We start from the raw sequence: 22,820 nt of genomic DNA, 5'->3' as shown, positions 1-22,820 counted from the left end.
GCTTACAGCTCATGAAAACCTCAAATCCACAATCTCAGAAAATTTGAATATTGTGAAAAGGTGCAATATTCTAGGCTCAAAGTGTCCCACTCTAATCAGCTAATGAAGTCATAACACCAGCAAAGGGTTCCTGAGCCTTGAAATAGTCTCTCACTCTGGTTCAGTAGGAATTGCAATCATGGGAAAGACTTCTGACCTGACAGTTGTGCAGAAAAATCATCATCGACACCCTCCATAAGGAGGGAAAGCCTCAAAAGGTAATTGCAAAAGAAGTTGGGTGTTCCCAAAGTGCTGTATCAAAACACATTAATAGAAATGTATGTGGAAGAAAGGGTGCACAAGCAGCAGGGATGACTGCAGCCTGGAGAGGATTGTCAGGAAAATGCCATTCAAAAGTGTTAGGGACTTTCACAAAGAGTGGACTGAGGCTGGAGTCAGTGCATCAAGAGCCACCACACACAGACGGATCCTGCACATGGGCTTCAAATGCTTATATGGGGATGCTGACTTCATTTTCCAGCAGGACTTGGCACCTGCCCGCACTGCCAAAAGCACCAAAACCTGGTTCAATGACCGTGGGATTACTGTGCTTGATTGGCCAGCAAACTCGCCTGACCTGAACCCCATAGAGAATCTATGGGGCTTGGCCAAGAGAAAGATGAGAGACTTTGAGGCTATTGAAGCATCTTCCATAACACCTCAGCAGTGCCACAGGCTGATAGCTTCCAGGCCACGCCGCATTGAGGCAGTAATTGCTGCAAAAGGGGCCCAAACCAAGTACTGTGTACATATGCATGCTTATACTTTTCAGAGGTCCGATATTATTCTATGTACAATCCTTGTTTTATTGATTGCATGTAATATTCAAATTTTTGGAGATTGTGGATTTGGGGTTTTCATGAGCTGTAAGCCATAATCATCACAATTATGACAAATGACAGCTTGAACTATCTTGCTTTGCATGTAATGAGTCTATCCCATATATTAGTTTCACCTTGCATTAGTGAAATGAATGAACTTTTGCACGATAGTCAATTTTTTCGAGTTTCACCTGTATGTAATATATCTTATTTAGTGTTGGACTTTAATGGTTCACAAATTAAAACATTTTCAAATTATATTTCACAATTTTATAAAAATACTAAATTTAAGATGATAAAACTCTTCTATAGGTCCAATTGATTCAAGGGGGATACGTGTTTGTCCCTCATACAGATCCCTCTACTTTGGAATATCACTACCCATGGTTCACAACATATAGTTTAGCCACACACAGATGTCACAGAAGTTTTTAACGTTCACTTGATGCAAACCCCTCAATGGGGACTATGCCATAGATATCCCAGAAGATGCTGTAAAAATTCAATGCGTTTTGTGGGAATTCCCCACTCCACCTTTTTTCTGCTTGTGTCTGCTTGTTTTTTACCTGCATGATGGCACACGATGGTGCGCTTTTGCGCTTGATTCACCATGGTGCACGTGCATTCTCAAGTGCGCCGCTGTATTCTACAGTTTGTTTGGCGGCCATGGTGCACACAGCTTCGCCGCACATATGCAGTGGTCTTTTATTCAGGCGCATGAAGATTCACGTCATACGCAAATACAGTTACGCCCATTCGCCGGGACCCCGCACATGCATACGCACGCATAGTACATTCCGTCGCACACCCAGCTCATTTAAGATGTGTAAGCCAAGCATGTGGTGCATCCAGAATGCAGCTGTGGGACACAGAGCAAGCTCTGAACAAACACTTGCAGTGGTTCATTTTCTTACCCTGGTCTCGCGTGAGTCACCAGGTGTTGCTTGGCAGGCTAAAGGTGCTTAGCAGGATTGTTGCATAGGGGCTTGGTGAGCTCTATTAAAGGGTCTCCCTTCTAAAAAGTGGGTGTTTTTATACACACCCAAGTACTCTTTGTTTGTGGCTATTAAATGTCTTCCAAAAAGAGGAGTGGGACTAACATTACAGCCTATGTCGTTAGTAGTTCCTGATGTACTTGGTCGTCTCCCTAGTTTTGTATCCCCTGAAAGACCAGAGGCTTCCAGGCAATCTGAGCCACTGCACCTAACTGGTATTGTGCCTACAGTCAACGCTGCTGTTCCACCCTTTATCACTAAAGATGAACTGTCCTCAGCCCTATTGGGCTTAGAGCACAGGATTGCCGACATGATCGCCACCATCCTGCAGGGTGGCAGGAAGCGTGACAGAATCCCCTCCCTGGAGCCTCCATGTTTGGAGCAGGAATGGGTCGAGAATGGGAGAGCTTAAAGATCAGGATTTGGTGGCGCACCCGGCAGATGAGTCTTCTTCCCAGCAATCTGAACAAGAAAACATCCAGCAGATGTCTGCCTCTCAGTCACAGAGGCTTCTTCTCATCCAGACCTTGACCAAAATAGTATGTTCTGCCTTTAAGTTACCTCTTTAAAAAACAGAGGTGACTGAGCCCCCCTGGTCCTCTTGGAATCCCTGAGGCCTTTTCAGGCCGCACAGTCTTTCCCCCTGCTGGAACAGGCAGTGTATGCTGATTGGGAATATCCTGATAGGATTTTGTCCCTCTTAAGAGGGTTTGCCTTTTTATCCCGTGGATCAAAAGTTCGTTAAGAAACGGAGCAGGCCAGCCGTAGCTGCAGCTTTCTCTTCCTTAAATAAGAACTTAACTTGTCCGGTAGATAACACACAGGGCTTAAAAGACCCTGTTGACAAGAAAATAGGATTTTTAACACAGCTTACCTGTAAAATCCTTTTCTTGGAAATACATCATGGGACACAGAGTCTTAATTACTTAATGGGTTATGTAGTCACCACAGGTGATTGGACACTGGCAAATCCAATTCAAATTGAGTTCCTCCCCTATATAACCCCTCCCTAATGGAGAGTACCTCAGTTTTGTAGCAAAGCAATACGTGTTCCACGTTAACTACGAAGAGGGGTGGGAGCTCTGTGTCCTGTGATGTATTTCAAAGAAAAGGATTTTACAGGTAAGCTGTATTAAAAAATGATATTTTCTTGATCATGCATCACGGGACACAGAGCCTTAATTACTTAATAGGATGTCCCATAGCAATGCTAAAATTAGAGGGGAGGGAGACACATATCAGAATAAGACCACTATCGAGCCAGAGGATTTATACTGCTGCCTGCAGCACACTACGCCCGAAGGCGGCATCCTTCTAACCTCTCACATCTACCTGATAGATTTTGGTAAATGTATGGACAGAAGACCAAGTAGCAGCCTTACAGATCTGAGCCAAGGAGGCCTGGTGATGCACTGCCCATGAAGCACCAACTGCTCTAGTCGAATGCGCTTTCACTTGAAAAGGAAGGATCTTCTTTTCTAAATCATAGGCCTGAATAATAACTTGTCGAATCTTATCTGAGCCGTAGCTTGTAGATAAACCCTTACCGCTCTTGCAACATCTGGAGAGTGTAGACTGTCTTCCTCCGCAGACTGCGGATGTGGAAAAAAAGACGGTAGGACTATATGTTGTTCAGATGAAAACCTGAAACCACCTTAGGTAAGAAATTCGGGTGAGGCCGTAGCACCACCTTGTCTTCATGAATAATCATATACGTTTCTTTACACGAAAGAGCCGCCAATTCCGATACTCTTCTAGCCAAGGATATGGCTACAAGAAAAAAAACAGTTTGTGTCAACAGACTTCGAGAAACCTGGTGTATAAGTTCAAAAGGTAGCTTCTGTAAAACAGACAATACCAAATTCAAATCCCATGGGCACACGGGAGACTTAATCAGCGGATTTAACCACAGTGCACCCTGAACAAAGGCCCTAACTAGGGAATGAGAAGCAATCGGTTTTTGAAAAATACAGACAAAGCCGAGATTTGGCTTTTGATAGTGCTCAGGGCCAACCTCATATCTAAGCCCAACTGAAGAAAGGCAAGAATCCTATTAATGGCAAACTTACTAGGGTGCCACTTTCTGGGTTCACACCAGGAAACGTATGCCTTCCAGATTCTGTAGTAGATGAGCCTGGAGGCCGGCTTCCTAGCATTAACCAGGGTGGATAGGACTGGTCCTGAGAGCCCACGTTTCTTCAGAATGTGGGTCTCAGCAGCCAAACCATCAAATTTAGACTTTGTAAGGCAGGATGGAATATTGGACCCTGTGGTATTAGGTCTGGGCGTAATGGAAGAATTCAAGGTCTTCCTACTGCCATCCTTACGACTTCTGCGTACCAGGGTCTACTGGGCCAAGCCAGGGCGACCAAAATCACTGTCTTTCCTTCCTTCTTGACCCTCTGAAGGAATCGTGGGAGGAAATGTACTGGAGGGAATGCATAAATCGGGGAATACCAATCCCATTAGATTGTCAGGGCATCTGAGCTTGAGCATAGGGATCTCTTGTTCTTGACACAAAACTGTCCAGGAACCTGAAAGCCAACAGGTCCACATCTGGGGTTCCCCATTTCTGAAACATGTCGGTGTGTAGAGACCATTCTCCTGGACTCAGTTGCTGGCGGCTTAAAAAATCCGCCTGACAATTTTCTACCCCTGGAATGAACACCGTAGATAGGCGAGGAATATGCCTTTTTGCCCAGGCCAAGATGTGATTCACCTCTTTTTGGGCATCCAGACTTCTGGTGCCTCCTTGGTGATTGATATAGGCTACGGCCGTAGCATTGTCGGACTGAACCCGAGCAGGCCAGCCTTGTAGTCTGCAAGACCAAACTTTGAGGGCCAAATGAATTGCCCAAATCTCCATAATGTTGATGGATAGGAGCTTTTCGGCCCTGGACCACTTTCCCTGGGCATGCTTCTTATAGCACTGCCCCCCAGCCTAGAAGGCTGGCATCTGTGGTTACCACCTTCCAGGTACCTGGAGTAAAGGATTTCCCTTCCGACAGATTTAGGGGGGAGCAACCACCAATTGAGGCTCTGGCAAACCCCTGGAGACAAGACCATAGGAAGATCCAGGGCCTGAACATCCTTGTTTCAAGCTGACAGAATCCTGCCCTGTAACGGTCTTGAGTGAAACTGGGCGTAAGGGACAGCCTCAAATGAGGACAATCTCATGCATAGATAGATGGAAGGCCTTTTCCTTTGCCTTTACCACTCGGACCAAGTCTCCTAAATGAGGAGGGTGCAGATCAGCTGGGAATAAGGAGGGTCCAGAGATAGAGATAGTCAGTGTGGAACATATTCAAGAGGGTAGTATTAGGGGCATTGGAGGTAGGGTAACCAAAGCACATAAACCCAAGGTAAGTAGAGTAGAAGGTCCTAGTTGCAATCTCAGAACACCCAAGAGGATAGTATGTGACCGGTCAAAATATATTAATGCAGTAAAGTGTTTATTCAACAATGCTAGAAGTGTTTGCTCACCATTGCTAGAAGTCTGCCAAGCAAAATAGGTGAGTTGGAAGCTCTGGTGCATCAGGAGAGCTATGATGTAATCGGTATTGCTGAAACATGGCTTCATTCCTCACATGACTGGGCTATTAATATTCCTGGCTATGCACTATTTCGGAAAGACAAAGTAAAAAGGAAAGGTGGCGGGGTCTGTCTCTATGTGAGAAGTGACCTCAAAGCAAGCGTGAAAGAGGACCTGTTTGATGGAGAGTGTGAGGAGGCTGAAGCATTTTGGGTGGAACTGCATACAGATGTGCGTAGTTCAAAGTTAATCATTGGAGTTTGTTATAGACCACCCAATGTTAATGAGGAGGTGGGGACTCAGCTCCTTGCACAGATGGAAAGGGCTGCAAGGGCTGGGACGGTGATAATAATGGGGGATTTTAATTACCCAGAAATTAACTGGAGTAATGGCACTGCTAGGACAGTTAAAGGACACAAATGTATAAACCTATTGCAGGACAATTTTATGGTCCAGTTTATTGAGGCCCCAACTAGGAATGATGCTCTGTTGGACCTGGTAATCTCAAGCAATGCAGAGCGTATTACTAATGTTCAGATAAAAGAACACCTGGGTAGCAGTGACCATAACATGATTTAATTTGATGTTAGCTGTAAGCAAAAACCACATACAGGAAAGATAAAAACACTTAATTTCAAAAGAGGAAATTTTCCAAGGATGAGGGCTGTTCTCCAGGACTTAGACTGGGAGAGAATATTGGCATCAATGGGCACAGAACAGAAATGGGAATTCCTCAAAAAGACTGGGAACTCACTGCAAAGTATATTCCCATGGGCAATACGTTTAAAGGCTAAAAATAAAGGCCCGGATTCAGAAAGAATTTACGTTGGCGTATCTATTGATACGCCGGCGTATCTTCTTTCTGTATTCAGAAAGCAAGATACGCTGAAATCTGGCTAAGATACGACTGACGTAAGTCTCTTACGCCGTCGTATCTTAGTTGCATATTTACGCTTGCCGCTAGGTGGCGCTTCCGGAGATTTACACATAGAATATGCAAATTAGGTAGATGCCCTGATTCAGAAACGTACGTCCGCCCGGCGCATTTTTTTACGTCGTTTACGTAAGGCTTTTTCCGGCGTAAAGTTACCCCTGCTATATGAGGCGTATCCTATGTTAAGTATGGACGTCGGGCCAGCGTCAAATTTTCCTTCGATTATGTTGTTTGCGTAAGTCGTTCGCGAATAGGGCTGTACGTAAGTTACGTTCACGTCAAAAGCATTGACTATTTGCGGCGTAATTTGGAGCATGCGCACTGGGATACGTTCACGGACGGCGCATGCGCCGTTAGTCAAAAACGTCATTTACGTGGAGTCAGCCTTCATTTAGGACCCAGCCTGAATTCCAGCTTGTAGCCTGAGGACACTGTGGAGGTGACCCACTTGTCCAGAATATCGTCCCACCAGGCGTTTGCAAAAAGCAGCAGCCTTCCCCCCACTCGGCGGAGCAGGGGCATCCCTTCATAGGGAAGTTTTGGGGATCTGTTTAGACTTTGAACTCCAACTTCTTTTTTGCCCTTGGGCTTGGCTCTGGGCTTTTCCCCTAGTGTTAGACTGGAGCAGCCTTTGCCACTGCCTGGAGACTGAGTTTCCAGGGGCTGGAGAAAGAGTACGTTCAAATAAGGGACGCTTACTCTTCCTTTTAACCGACAATAGGGTAGACTTGCCACTGGTAATCTTTTGGATGTATTTATCCAGGTCATCTCCAAACAGGCACTCACCCCCAAAGGGGGAAAGCTGCCAAGTATTTCTTGCAGGAAGTCTCGGCCTCCCAATGTTTTAACCAAAGGGACCTGCGCATGTGTACCTGCAGGAGATTCAAGCGAGATGCTTGCTGAACAGAGTCCATAATCGCAAAGCACAAGGCCTTAGGAAGGCCTTCATAAACCTTAATCTCCTCAGAAGGGAGGAGGTTAATCATCTGCGTAATTTGTTCTTTGAGGAACTGACATACACCAATGGCTGCAACAGCAGGTTGTACTACAGCCCTAGCCGTGGCCGAGGAGGCTTTTTAATAGGGACTCCAGCTTTTTATCAGTTGGATCCTTGAATCCCTGTGCGTTGTCTAAAGGACAGGTCAGGTTTTTCTTTGCACAAGAAATAGCTGCATCAATAGCAGGTACGTCCCATTTCTTGGTGAAACCTTCCTCCATAGGATAAAGGAGGGAGAACTGTTTAGGAGGAGAACCAAGTCAGCATACATCCGTTTATCCAGCAAGGGATGAATTGGAAAGGTGCAAGCAGCCTGCAGGGATTTCCTAGATCACAAAGAGGAAACAGAGGGCCTAGAAGCTTCAACAGGAGGCAATTTGTAAGTGGCACGCACCATCTCTGCATAATATTGCACCTGCATCTTTAGCGACTGAGAGTCGCAAGAAACCTCTTATCCTCTGAGTCCTCAGACTGCACATGATCCTCCTCTCCTGAGAGGGATTTTTCACCATCAGAAGGCTCATCTGATGAGAGAGCCAAAGCAGGTGAAGGGGATCTACCCACGTTTTCTGCTATTTCTCAAGGAGGTTGCGACAATATTAGCAATCCTTCCTTCCAGGCCATCCATAGCCACCTTTAAAGCGCCCTCAGTGACATATACAGGAGCTGCCATAGAAGAGGCTGCAAAACCAGACAGGGGCTCATCCTGTGAGGCTATCAGGCTAACAGAGGGGGATGGTAAACTGCAGGCAAGCTCAGAATTCTTAGCCGTACGTGGGGATTTTCTGGTGCCTTTTTTATTTGACCTAGACCCTCTTCTAGGAGACATAGTCCTTACTGCAAAGCAAAGGTACTATCCACAATATATAAATGCAATCACTGTTGTGCTATAGTCTTACAATACACAAAACATTTCGTCTCACTGCACAAACTGATGCCGAGTGGAGTCTTAGGTTTGTCTGGTTCAATCCACAGGGATGCTTACGGTCCACAGCTCTGTGTACATGCTGCTTACAGAAGGCTCTGGCGTGCTGGGCTTTTGAACCAGCCTCTTGGCGCCTGCACACAGGTGTCCTGCATTGCGCACGGGCACTAGCAACCACTTTGGGCCCTCCCCTTATACATGTCTCCATACTGTAAGAGACGATCGTTTCTGGCGCTCGAACGTTCGCACATGCGCACGCTGTCATGGCGGCCCCAACAGATGAGAAAGCAGGGGAGAGTTACTGGGGGGCATCTGAGGACCCCTGTATGCGTATCGTGGCAGAGCCTGCAGCAGAAGGAGGTGAATGGTGTTATGACCGACTTCACTGAGCATGTACATACTGGAAGGCTATGTAAGAAAACACCAGGTTGCACTTACTCCCTCCAGTGATGAAAACCAGGAAAGACATCCTACTCAAAGAAGATAATGCATAAATAAAAAATGATCTTCTTACCTGATCCACGCCGCAGGAAACTAAAAAAAAAAATATTGTTTTTTGAGAAAAGAATATATATATATATATATATATATATATATATATATATATATATATATATATATATATATACATCTTTTACTTTGTTATAAAACCTATCCAATTAAAAAAAATTGAATTTCTTCATACATTTAGGCCAATATGTATTCTGCTACATGTTTTTGGGGAGGGGGGAAATCCCAATAAGTGTATATTGATTGGTTTACGCAAACATTATAGCATCTACAAACTATGGTATATACAGTCCTGGCCAAAAGTTTTAAGAATGACACAAATATTTATTTATTTTTATCCAACAAAATTTTATTACGTTTTTCAGAGGTACACGTCATACTTATTCCCCCTAACAGTGTGGGAGAAGACAAAGAGCAACAAATCAGCAATATACACATGTAAGTCAAAATAAGTCCAAACACAGGGCCATCCCTCCCCCCCAACCTCCTCCACCTCTTCCCATTCGATGGAACAGAAACACCATTTTTTACCCAACATTAATGCCCAACAGTCTATCAGCCACTATGTCCACCGGGGCCAACCCCAGCACATCCAGCCACCTTGCCCAAATCTTCTCGAACTTGTAAGCACTACCCCTATGTTGGTATATCAGCCTCTCCATTCTCAACACTGCCCCAATATTGGCAATCCATTCTGTTAGGGTCGGGGGAGCCTCATCCTTCCAGTGAACCATGATAAGCTTCCTCGCCTGGAACAGAACTCTATGTATAGCCTCCCTGATATCCTCCTCCCACTCATATTCCTCCAGAGCACCCAAGAGACAAGCCCTCAGGTCCTGTGGGAGAGTCACATCAAACACAGAGTTAATCTTAGTCACCAAACCCGCCCAGTACATGTGGAGCTTGGGACATCTCCACAGCATATGGACCAAGTCCCCATGATCTCTTTTGCACCTCGTACAGGTAGGGTCAAGCTGTGAGTTCATCCGATGCAGTCTATGAGGAGTATAGTAGGTCCTCAACACTATATACAGCTGGGTGAGCCTTTGGGAAACATTCAATGAGCACCTACCCACTGCCTGGAATATCTCTTCCCACTGTTCTCCATCCAATTGGCCAACGTCCGCCTCCCACTTCTCCCTTATCCTCAGGGGATGCTGTTTCATCACAGACTGTAACAGCATGGCGTAGCACTGGGAAATAAAGCCTTTCGACGTCTCTGCATCCCCCAAAAGATCTAACACAGGGGCAGTTGACAAATGCCACTCCGAGGAGCGACCTTGCGCCACCACAGCATGAAGCAGTTGTAAATATGAAAAGTACATTGACTGCGGAAGGCCAAACGCCTCCCTCAGATCAGTAAACGGGCGTAGTACTCCATGGTGGAATATGTGTTTAAGATGTGTAATCCCGTACCTTCTCCATCTAGCCCCCGACTGTAATTTGGCCAACTCAGTATAGGTGCCGTTTTGCCATATAGGACTATATTCTGTATAACCGTGCGCATTCTGAATGTATTTAACTTTGTTCCACACCTTCTGAATTAGGCTATAAGTGGGATACTTTTTATGTGGTTTAGCAAAAGCCTGCGCCTCCAGCGACTCAGGAATCTGGATCCCACCCACCGTGTGAAGCAAAAACCTCTAAGCCGAGGATTGTGCCTCCAGTCCCCTCCGTCACCGGTGGGAACATACCAATTAAGTGCTGCAGCTGGGCTGATAAGTAGTACAGCCAGGGGTTCAGCAATTCCAAGCCCCTGCTGTCCTTGGGCCGCTGGAGATGCTCCAATTTAATCCTAGGGGGCCTATCTTTCCATATGAGGCTGTGAAAGATACTGTTCACCGTACGGAAATTTTTTCAGGGGTACAACCATAGGGGTGTTGTGAAGAAAGTATAGTAATTGTGGCATAAGTATCATTTTTATTAAATTCACCCTGCCTGCTACAGACAGGAGGAGAGCCTTCCAGGTTTTGATCTTGTACCTGAACCTTAGTAGCAAGGGGGAGATATTAAGATGGATAAAGTCCCGCGGCCTAGCTGTGATCTCAACTCCCAAGTATTTAAAAGATGAGGTTATAGGAATGGGGCACGAGGAGGTAATCGCCTGCGTGTCATCCCCGTCCAACAGCAGCAGTTTATAAGTAGCCCCGAAAATCCACCAAATTTAGTGATGGTCGACATAGCCTCCCTAAGGGAGGATTCTGTGTCCCCCAGCAAAAGGAGAGCATCTACAATGCAATATTGGCAGCTAATTCAAAACCTCATAGCACAAACCCTTAAACTTAATCTGACCTTGTCCCCGGGGTTTGCTCTACTTTCCTTGGGTATAGATCAGATCCCTTACCACTCGAGGACGCTTCTATCCCACATCCTTCTAGCTGCTAGGTTGGCCTTGGTCAGACATTGGAAGACCACTCCGCATCCTACACTATCTGAAGTTATCCAAATAATCCATACCCATGGTTCATATGAACAACTATTTGCCTCCGGGGTTGGTAAATATACAGAGATGAATAAAATCTGGGAACCCTGGAATGAATGGTATAAGGTTAATTTCAGGTCTAGCCCTCCATGAGTTCGTTTTTGCCTGACACACGACAGATATAGTGCCCACTGCAAAGGGTTATTGTCTGTGTTTATTGTTTCTAACGCCCTAGTTCTGATCTCCTATTCTGTTTTTTTTTTTTTTTCTGTTATTTTAGTTGTATTGTCTCATTTTAGTTATTTTAAGTCGGTTAATATAATATTACCATGGTTCTACATCAGACCTGGCCCCTCAGCCTTGGGGGGTTGCAGGAACTCAATTATTCTCATCTGTTATGTATACCCTCATAGTATTGTGTGGATAAGCTCTTTCTACACTTTGTGACCTGTTTCACTGATATGTTTCCTTCTTATTTTTGTTTGTCATTTATGTTTAAAACTGCTAAAACTAATAAAAACGATTGGAACGAAAAGGAGAGTATCGTCAGCATAAAGCATAACTTTTTCCTGCATGTCACCATAACAGAAACCAGTAATGCGGGTCCCCCTCCTCAACGCAAAGCTCCCAGACAGGGAACCAAAAGTCCTAATTGCAGCCTGCGGCTGACTGTATAACAGCCTTACCCAGGAAATATATATAGGGCCAAATCCGAACCTCCGTAGCACTGTCCAGAGGTAGTTACAATCTATGCTGTCAAACGCTTTCGTAGCGTCCAAAGACAGCAGCGCCCTACTGCCCATGTTATCCGCCCTCGCCTGCATATTAAGGAACAACCGCCGCAGATTAACCGCTGTAGATTTATTGGGCATGAAACCTGCCTGGTCTCCATGCACAATAGAGGTTATCACTCCATTCAGTCGAATGGCGAGCACCTTGGCCAATATCTTCACGTCACTCTGTAATAGAGAGATGGGTCGATACGCCCCTGGATCCACCGGATCCTTGCCTGGCTTCAGCAACAGTACTATGTTCGCCTTTGACATCGAAGGAGGGAGGGTCCCTTTCTCCCTGTCACTGTTAAAGACCTTCAGCAGTTGCGGCAGCAACTCCCCAGAGTACTGTTTATACACCTCCATGGGCAACCCATCCTCTCCCGGGTCCTTACAATTAGGGAATGCACTAACAGCCTCCACCAATTCTTCAACAATAAAACGGTTTCTCCAGCTGGGCTCGCTGATTCAGGGACAGCTCAGGGAAGTCCAGCTGGGTTAAATATAACTCAAAATCTTCCTGGGCATATGCCTTACCAGGACTATACAGGGTTTCATAAAAACACGCTGTCATGGACCTTGGAATGCTGAAGTGTATCTCTTTGAAATTTGTTACACAGTGGGGGGTCTTCTGCCCTGACTTAAGGCTCCAGGCGGCTCCATTGTTCTGTGTCTGGCTATTGTGTACATTGATTGCCCCCTGGGGCTTCTGTCTCAATACACATAACAGTCCCTCCATTCAAGCTATCGGACCAATCCCTGCTGAACTCATTTTCAAGTCCTCATTTGCATGGTTATGAGGACCTGAAGGAGAACTCCATGTACTTTATAATTGACCAATAGGAAAGCGATCGTTGGGGGTGGGATGTTCCAAATTCTGTTTAAAAGTGTGTTGTGTACTTCCAATAAAGGTCTTCCTGTTTGAACTTACATACAGCCTGCCTGGTGTTTGTTCTAATGGATCCCGAACGGCATATAGCTGTAGTTCAGATCCCGGAGCCTTGGATGACCGAACCATCAGACGTTGCGATCTGCAAGCTGACTCAATGGTAGCAGAGGAGTGTCGGGAGAGCTGAAGCGAGCAAGCAAGGGTCTCGTTACACAAGCTAACTCCTGCATAATCTGTTCCGGTTGGGAAACAACGCTCCCCGACCCGGACCTAATGGCCCCTATAGCAGGAGAACGTTGATGGGGGTTCGCAATCCGCGCCAGAATGCGGTCGGTTTTCTCACCCTCCTCAAAGAACGCCTGTTTTGCAAAGAACCTCTTCTCAGCCGAGGAAGAGAGCAGCCGCTGATAAGCAGACTGAGCAGCTTGCCACGCCTCCCTGGACAGATCAGACGGGTCCGCAATGTAGGCCTGCTCCAGTTCCTGAACCCTAGCTTCCACTTCGATCAGAAGAAGCCTTTTTAACCTTGCTCATTTCTCCTATCAGGAGGCCCCGGAAATGTGCTTTAAAGGCATCCCAGTGCAACCCACCAACATCCAGTCCCTCCTCAGCAGCAAAGAACCCTTGCATGCTCCCCACTATGTCTTCATGGGATTTAAATAACTTCAGCCAAAATGCGTTAAATTTCCAGGGTGCCCTAGGTAATTTAGACGGCGGGGCCACTAATAGTTGTATCACCAAAGCGGAATGATCCGACACACTACGGGGTCTATGGGATATATCTGCTATAAACGGGAGCATGCTCAGGCTCCCCACCCCCAAGTCTATTCTCGTCAGACATCCATGGGTCTTCGAGAAACAGGTAAATTGTCTCTCACTCGGGTTGCGGTGTCGCCAGACATCCACCCAGCCCAACTCTTGCAACAACCGCGGCAGGGGAGTACTCCTGGCGAGGGCAGAGGGTCTAGGGCCCGGGTGTCCATCAGCCACCTGGTCCGAGCAACAGTTGAAATTGTCGATCACAAGCAACGGCACATCCGGTCTACCATCCAAAAAAGCAAGGAGGAGCCTGAGCACCGCCACTGTGAACGGCGGGGGGATATATATACATGCGAATACACATATTAATGTACCAAACCTACAGTGGATAAACACATAATGCCCCTCTGAGTCAATTTCACTGCCAAATTCCTGGAAATCCAGGGCAGCATGTATCAATACACTCACCCCCCTAGAGAAGGAGGTGTGTGTATAGTGGTACACCCTCCCCACCCATGAGTACCTCAGAAAGCTTGCGGTCTCCGCCGTCAGGTGGGTTTCCTGAAAGCAAATCACCCCTGGAAGAAATTTCTTCAGACACATAAAAAGCATTGTACGTTTTAGGGGGGAGTGCATACCCCTCACATTCCATGACACTATAGGGATCTTAGCCATGAGTGTCCTCCATTAAAGCAAAAAGCATGGATAATTGCGGGCAGAAAAAGAGTCTCGGGAGGGCCTGGAGCCCAAGTCTGTTGCGGTGTACCTCTTCCAACATAAAACTGCTACAAAAACAATGAATGGTTAAAGCGGGAGTTCACCCGAAAAACATTTTTTTAACAGTAGATTGGGCCTAATTACGGGAAGCAGAATCGGGTGTTTTGATTAAAATCAATGCAGTACTTACCTTTTTTGAGATAGATGTTCTCCCGCCGCTTCCGGGTATGGTCTTCGGGACTGGGCGTTCCTATTTGATTGACAGCCTTCCGACTGTCGCATACAGCGCGTCAAGAGTTGCCGAACGTCGGTGCGGCGCTATACGGCGCCTGCGCACCGACGTTCGGCTACTTTCGGAAACTGGTGACGCGCTGTATGCGATGGTCGGAAGGCTGTCAATCAAATAGGAACGCCCAGTCCCGCAGCCCATACCCGGAAGCGGCGGGAGAACATCTATCTCAAAAAAGGCAAGTACTGCATTGATTTTAATCAAAACACCCGATTCTGCTTCTCGTAATTAGGCCCAATCTACTGTTAAAAATAGATTTTTTTGGGTGAACCTCCACTTTAAACAGATAGACCTAACGGGTCCTGGAACTCCACACTCCACCAACAGGGCGGTTGTAACTTTTTCTGCGACCCACCGTCGCCTCACATTGTTTAAACTAAGCATCAGCATGTTCACTTTCTCGCTTGAAACAGCTCTCCGGTCGCTGCGTAGCCATATATTTTGTCCCCCAGCCAGAGAACATCAAACCTTATTGGCTTCCAGCATTATAACATAGGGGCCCCCCAAAAGCAACCTTGGAAATCCAGCTTCAGTCTCCTTCCTCTTGCACTCTGCGCTGTAGTGATTGTTCGTTGCGATCCAGCCAGGTCATGGCCTCCTTAGCAGATTAAAAAAACTGGGCTTGACCCCCCACCACTACTCGGAGCTTTGCAGGATAGAGCATTGCATAGGGGAGTTGCAGAAGACGTAATCAGTTTCATATCAGTAAATTTCTCTCTGCGCCTCTGGACCTCCGCCGAGAAATGCGGGTAAAACGACACTCTAATGCCATTGTGCTGGACATTCGCCCGTTCCCGAGCATGGCGTAGTACTGCCTCTCTGTCCCGGTAATGTAGCAGCCGTGTAAGGATGGATCTGGGTGGGCCCCCCTGTGGCGGCGAGCGGGAAGGCACTCGCTCCACCGCAAAAAATGGTGAAAATGCATTTTTGCCAAAGACCTCAATCAGCCAATTTTCCACAAAGGTGGTAGGATCTTTACCATCCACCCGCTCGGGGAGCCCCACTATGCGAACGTTGTTTCGTCTGAGACGGTTCTCCATATCTTCAGCGCGATCGTATGCATCCCGCGCCATCTGTAAAGCAGCTCTGGTGTCCTGGGCCATGGGCTGCATTTGATCATCCACCTCACTGACTCTGCTTTCCACGGCAGTAGTGCGTTCGCGGATCTTTTGCATATCCTGACGCAAGAACCCAAACTGTTCTTTCAATGTGTCCACCGAGGCTGTGCATCTATTAACAGCCTTAAGGATATCAGCTAGGGTGGGTTGTGCTGCAGCTACAGCCTGTGTGCCTGTGGCCTGGCCATCCTTCGACATGGGGTTTACCTGGTCTCCCTCCTCCTCCTCTCCCCAGTGATCTGGGACAGTATCTGCCTGCATGCTAGGCTGTTTGGGCTCTGAGTCTCCCGATCGGGGTGGCAGCTCCTTCCCCACAGCCCCAGACAACTTTTGGGCGTAATATATCATGTCCCTGGGGGGATCTTTGCCAGAGGGCTTGGGCAGCTTACTGTGTTTAGGCCCCTGTTTCTCCATGCCACGAGGAGTCCCCTTCACCACAGCCGCGTTGGCGCCATCTTGGATCTCCAGCCCCGCGATCTCTGCCTGTCCTTTGCGGGTCATCCCTCTGGTGCAGAGAGCCGGTGGTGGTACCGCTGTGGTCCCTGGGTCACTAGCTGCCAGCATATGTTGGTACCGAACTGGAAAAAACGGCTGGGGGAGGATTGGTATTGGATCACTGCCGGGAGCTGTAAGAGCTGCATCCTCACATGCCTGACTTGGCCACGCCCCCAATGACACAAATATTAATTCTCACAAAATCTGCTGCTTCAGTGTTTTTAGATCTTCAGTATAAAACAGGCATGTCATAAGTGTTAAAGGCTTTAAAAAGAGTCCTAATATACATACATAATCTAACTGGGTAAGGTCTGGGGATTTTCCTGGCCATGGACCCACAATTTTTGATGTTTTGTTCCCCAAGCCACTTAGTCATCACTTTTGCCTTATAACAAGGTGCTCCATCATGCTAGAAAAGACATTGTTCGTCACCAAACTGTTCATGGATGGTTGGGAGAAGTTGCTCTCGGAAGATTTTTTTATACCATTTTTTATTCATGGCTGTGATTTTAGATGAAATTGTGAGTGGGCCCACTCCCTTGGCTGAGAAGTAACCCCACACACGGTGGTGTAACATCCATGTGTGCAAGGTGTTCACTGCACACGGGCCAACGAGGGGGGGTGAGCCCACTGTGAACAACACGGCGCACATGGATGATACATGACAGGCACTAAAGCTGTGTTCCCCCTCCCGTTATCCCCTCTACTAGACCTGACCCCTTCCGTGATGACCACCCCCCGCATGACAGCCACGCCCCCTCCCCGTGTCCTGGCGATGTGCTTCCCCCTCAGGCTCCTCTGTGGGCACTGCTGGGTGACTGCTCTGCCTGGTGAGTAGTGTGTCATTTACTGAGCCAGGAGGGTGGAGCCTAAGTGTCTGTGCTGCTAAAGGGTCTTCTGGGTGTTGTAGTGCAAGGCAGTGATTGGCAGCTGTGGGATTCCCAAATACCCCCTCCATTCCTGCATTTCCCCTCCCGCCTCTCCACCCTAAACAATAACCCTCTCCCCACCCTAAACAATAACCCCCTATCCACCCTAAAAAATAACCGCCAACCCGCCTCTCTACCCTAAACAATAACCCTCCAACCCACCTTTCTACCCTAAACAATAACCCCCAATCCCCCCTGCAACCTAAACAATAACACCCTCCCCGCCTCTCTACCCTAAAAAATAACTCCCCTCCCCACCTTAAACAATAACCCACCTGTCCACCCTAAACAATAACCCCTCTTCCCGCCTCTCTACCCTAAACAATAACCCCCTCCACCTCTCTACCCTAAACAATAACCCCTTCTCCAACCTAAACAATAACCCCCTCCCTACCTCTCCACCCGAAAAACAATAACACCCTTTCCGCCACTCTACCCTAAACAATAACCCCCCTTCCCTACCTTAAACAATATCCCCCTCCCCACCTTAAACAATAACCCCCCCCCCCCTCGCCTCTCTACCACCCATGTTTAGTGATGGGGTTAGTATGGGGGAGGGGTCCTGTGTAATAATGTGGGTTAGTATGGGGGAGGGGTCCTGTGTAATAATGTGGGTTAGTATGGGGGAGTGATCCTGTGTAAAGTAGGGCGTAGACTGAGCATTCATTGGTCAGTGAGGGGCCCCATGGGAGGTTCCTGTCAGCAGTTGATGCAGTGGCCCTGGGAAAGATGGAAGCACTTGTGCTGGCTGGGATGAGAGTGATGACGGAGCCATGTGAATGAGGACAGACATTCCTGTTACTACTTCTCCTGAGGGGTTCTAAATAGGGACCCACACCACCCCCGCCCCCCTCAGTGTTCAGTGGAGGGGTGGGGCCACAGTCCACATCTCCACTGTGGGGAACAGCAAGTTGTTGCCAAGAAGAGAGCCGAAAGAGCCTGCCCACACATAAATGGTCTCAGGATGCTTTACTGTTGGCCTCACACAGGACTGATAGACAAGGTTTATTATTGATGCCCCAAACAATAGGAAGGGGGATTTACCAGAGACAATGACTTTACCAAAATTCTTAGCAGTCCAATTCCTGAACCTTTTACCTACATTATTCCTGGAGAGAAGTGGTTTCTTTGTCGACCTTCTTTACACCAGGCCATCCTCCAAAAGTCTTCGCCTCACTGTGCGTGCAGATGCACTCACATCTTCCTGCTGCCATTCCTGAGCAAGCTCTGCACTGATGGTGCTTCAATCCCGCAGCTGGATCAACTTTACGAGATGGTCCTGGCACATTCTGGACCTTCTTGGGTGCCCTGAAGCCTTCTTTACAACAATTGAACCTCTCTACCTTAAGTTCTTGATGATCCGATAAATTGTTGATTTAGGTGCAATCTAAGTTGCAGCAGCAATATACTTGCCTGTGAATCCCTTTTTGTGCAAAGCAATGATGACTGCATGTGTTTCCTTGCAGGTAACCATGGTTAACAAAGGAAGAACAATGTTTTTAACCACCACCCTCCTTTTAAAGCTTCTAGTCTGCTATTCTAACTCAATCAGTAGTGATTTGCAGCCTTGTCCTCGTCAACACTGAACCTGTGTTAATGAGAAAGTAACTGACATGTCAACTGGTCCTTATGTGACAGGGCTGAAATGCAGTGGGAATAGTTTTTTGGGGGTTTAAGTTCATTGTCATGGCAAAGAGAGACTTTGCAGTTAATTTAAATGCATCTGATTACTTTTCATAACATTCTGGAGTGTATGCAAATTTACATCATAAAAACTGAGGCAGCAGACTTTGTGAAAATGTGTATTTGTGTGATTCTCAAAAACTTTGGCCAGGGCTGTATTTTTTTATTTGGTAATGGCAGTGATCAGCGAATTATAGCACGACTGCGATATTGCAGTGGCACTGACACTTTTGCCACTTTGCAGCAACCAGTGATTAGTGATAAAAATATGCACTGTCACTGTACTAATGACACTGGCTGGGAAGAGGTTAAACATCTAGGGCGATCAAAGGGTTAATACTGCCTAGCCATTTTTTTTTGTGTACTACATGTGCTGCTTTACTAGGGGAAGAGGCCCTCCTGGTCAGAACAGAGATCTGCCTTGTTACCTAGGCAGTTCTACATTCTGTGTGTTTTACTGACAATCAGCGAATGCTGGCAGACATCAAGTGCCCTAGCACCCATAGATCAGCTTCTGCTGTGATTAATCACAGCAGAAGCGGCACTCGTGCCCCCCCTGTAAGTGGAAGTGCAGGATGACATATATACACCACCCTGTAGCAGTAAATCTGGCGGTGGTTAAAGAGTAACTTCACTTTTGTTGATAAAAAAACAATCCCCTTGAGGTGATCTATGTACATTGCAGGGATTTTAACAAACTTTGTTGCAGAGTCCTACCTTGTTATTGTAAAGATATTGGTGATTATCTGTGTCCATATGAATCTGTATAGGAGTGGTTTTATAATTTTCTGCTGCACCTGTAGGGCTCTGAGGAAAACTGCAGGGTCTGCATCCATTTAGACTTGATTTCACTTTAGCATTATCTCACCAAAAATTATATTTTTGTGGCGGAGGATGCTCAAAACCAGATTTGTATCTTGGTGTAGATTTCTGGGAAAATCAGTAAGCCAATTATACAAAGCAGGAAATTGCATATCTGGGGGACATTCTGTACGTGATTTTGTGCACGTGGTGTAGCGCGGCTCCCACTGTGATTTGACACAGTGGGAGCCTATCAGCAGGACACATCGATCGTTCCTTGGAGAGACAGAGCAGCGGTCTGCCTATGTAAACCAGGCAAACCACTAATCTTGTGTTTTAACACAGAACTATCTTTTTCTCCAGTGTATCCGCTCCTATGCCTATAGTTCTACTTTGTTCCTTCTGGCTAGCAGTAAAGACCACACTGGGAGTGCTTCAGACCTGCAGCCATGTTTCTTCACAGCCTGCATAGTTTCCCAAGAACAATTATTAACCCAGGGACAAGACAGATTATACCACAGGTGGGGAACAATGTGTGGGCATTGCTTAACTTCTTCCATCCTGCTACAGACCTTTTTACTGCCACCCATTTATCTTATGAACCGCAAAATCCTATGCAGTAGATATACTAAAAAAAACTGCCAGAGGCTGTTTATCACACTTGTTACAAATAACTTGAGATTCTAAAGCTGGGCATAGATGCAACAAAATTATTGTTGTCCCCTCATCCCTTTAAACCTGAACACATATTAATTACACAGGTTCTGCAGTTGATTAAGGTGGTAATTCAATTCACTTAGTGTCTTATCTGCATTATATTGGCCTCAGAACTTGTGTAATTAATATGTGTTCGGGTTTAAAGGGATGAGGTGGCAACCCTAATCGAAATTCGGACGCTTCAGCAGGGACTGGTTGAATTTCGATCCATCTATGGCTGGTCCTACTTCCTGCTTGAGTGCAGTTGAGGTTACAGATAAGTGTATTCTGACAGCGGAGGTGTCCAGCGTACTCCTTCATTGACAAAATACAATGGCACAGCAGGGAGGATTCCCCATCCAACTCGTTAGTGAACAAATCTGTTTTTAAGATTAGAAGTCCTGGGAATGTAGAAGCCACATATTCACATCCTGCTGTAAGATTCCTGGTTTATCTCGGATTAGTTTTACAGGACAATGTGACAACAGCTTGCTGTCTTTCCCAGAAGGACAATAGGACTTTCAAGCAAATTAAGCATTGGTGCTCCAGTAAGAAACTGTATTATCCATTAATTAATATCTCTTTCATTTTACTTATTTAAATACTTGAGTAAAAAAAAAAAAAAAAAATCAAATGCATTGTTATTTAAAAAAAGCAAGGTTATATGTTTATTTTTTACATACAATTTTTTCTTAAGTCACTCAGCACAGGAGCTCCTTTGGAGGACACTGAGGATGTACAGATCATCAAGCGCCCAAGAATGTCCAGTCCAGCAACAAACCAGATAACGGAAAATAATGGGATCCTTTTCGAAGTGAAAGAAACTATCTCACAAAATAGTTTTGAGCCATCTGACTTTTAATGACCCTGTCATTCAGCTACTTTGAACAGCAGGCAGAGAAATATTTTCCATAATATCTCAGTATGTTGAAGGAACTTTAGTTATTTTACTGACCATATGCTTGGATATATCCTCTACACTGCAACATGATGAACCCATAATTCCAGTTATGGACAGCAGCAATTCTTTAGGTGCTATCTCTAAATTGCTTGTAATTAACACCTATTTTTGGAAACTTTTGATTAAACTTTTAAAAAAATAGCTTTAAAATCTTTGTTTTTTAGGTCTTGCTTTGAAATAAAAAACAAAACAAAAAAACAACCGGACAATGATAGAATTGATTATTTATGGGATGTTTATGTGAAACAGTATTGTTAATTATAATTGCCGCAGCTTAAATGTAAGTCAGCTAAAATCTCCCAACTGTAGATAGAAAACATTGTAATTTTCAATTTTACATCAATTATCAAATTTATACTTGTGCATAAAGAGTCCTGAATTTTTTTTTTGAGGAAGTATGATTGAATAGCGTAAAAGGAAAAAAAATACTAGTTCATTCATGCATGTACTTATAAAAACGAGGCAAAAAAAATCTATTTCTGGATCACTTAGGCCCCTTTCACACTGGGGCGGGGCGGCGGTAAAGCGCCGCTATTTTTAACGGCACTTTACCGCCAATTTTGCGGCGCTTTTGGGCCGCTAGCAGGGCAGTTTTACCCCCTGCAGAGGCATTGCCGGTGGTATAGCCGCGGTATCACATTGATTTCAATGGGCAGGAGCGGTATACAAACTGCTCCTTCATCGCGCCAAAGATGCGGCTAGCAGGACTTTTTTTACCGTCCTGCTAGCGCACCACTCCAGTGTGAAAGCCGGTTTGCAGGCGCTATTTTTAGCACAATAACGCCTGCAAAATGACCCAGTGTGAAAGGGGTCTTCATTTTTGAATCATGAGCTGATGTGGTTCTGAAGTACCTTTTTTGTGTATTTCAAATGTAATCCTCAGGAGTTGTGCAGCTTGATGCTTTCTTTGATGTGATATGGTTTATTTTGTGCACTAATCAGCATTTCCTGTTTTATGACAAATGTGATGTAATTTCATGTTTTCTTTTTTTGTTTGTTTGTTTTTTTGTAATGAATAAAAGTTATAAACACTGGACACCATTTCAATCTATTTATAAATGCTTGTTTTATAAGGATGCTTTGTTTCTTCAGGAGTATTGTTACATCTTCTCAGCTCTGTTTTTTACGAACAACTATAATGTTTTGTCAGTTTTAATTACTGAGGATAAATGTACAGTTGATTTGGTGAATATATGTCATTTGTGATGTTTCATTGTGTGATTGCCATTCATTTGTAATTTCTTTAGCAGCTAGAAATGTATGAATATACAGTGCTGTGCACTTGTGCAATGAATAGTTTTTATTCATTAACAACCTACAAACAAATCCAAGTCAAATCTATATTTGGCCACCCTTTGCCTGCCTGTAAAGGACAGCACATCGTTTTGTTGTTTTTCTTTTAGGTAACTCAGGTAGGTTGTTTCAAACATCTAAAGGCAATAACCACTGTTCTGTGGATATAGGCTGTCTCAGTTGCTTTTATCTTTTTATGTAATCCCAGGCAGACTTGGTTGTGTTAGGATCAGGGCACTGTG

At 45.6% G+C, this 22,820-nt stretch overlaps 1 protein-coding gene across 2 annotated transcripts in view; it reads left to right on the top strand.

Annotated features, from left to right (window-relative positions):
• The window catches only part of KDM4B (lysine demethylase 4B), a 609,325-nt gene extending 587,661 nt beyond the window's left edge, over positions 1-21,664 (top strand). For both annotated transcript variants that reach the window (XM_040322534.1, XM_040322533.1), the window contains one exon: positions 21,022-21,664. In XM_040322534.1, the coding sequence (XP_040178468.1) occupies positions 21,022-21,186 (165 nt within the window). In that variant the 3' untranslated portion in view covers positions 21,187-21,664. The remainder of the gene's footprint in view (positions 1-21,021) is intronic.
• The last annotated feature ends 1,156 nt before the right edge of the window (positions 21,665-22,820 follow it).

Source organism: Rana temporaria, chromosome 1 (genome assembly GCF_905171775.1).
Source record: "Rana temporaria chromosome 1, aRanTem1.1, whole genome shotgun sequence".
NCBI classification, from domain to species: Eukaryota; Metazoa; Chordata; class Amphibia; order Anura; family Ranidae; genus Rana; species Rana temporaria.
The sequence above is the reverse complement of the archived record's forward strand: the minus strand, read 5'-3'. Positions and strand labels throughout refer to the sequence as shown.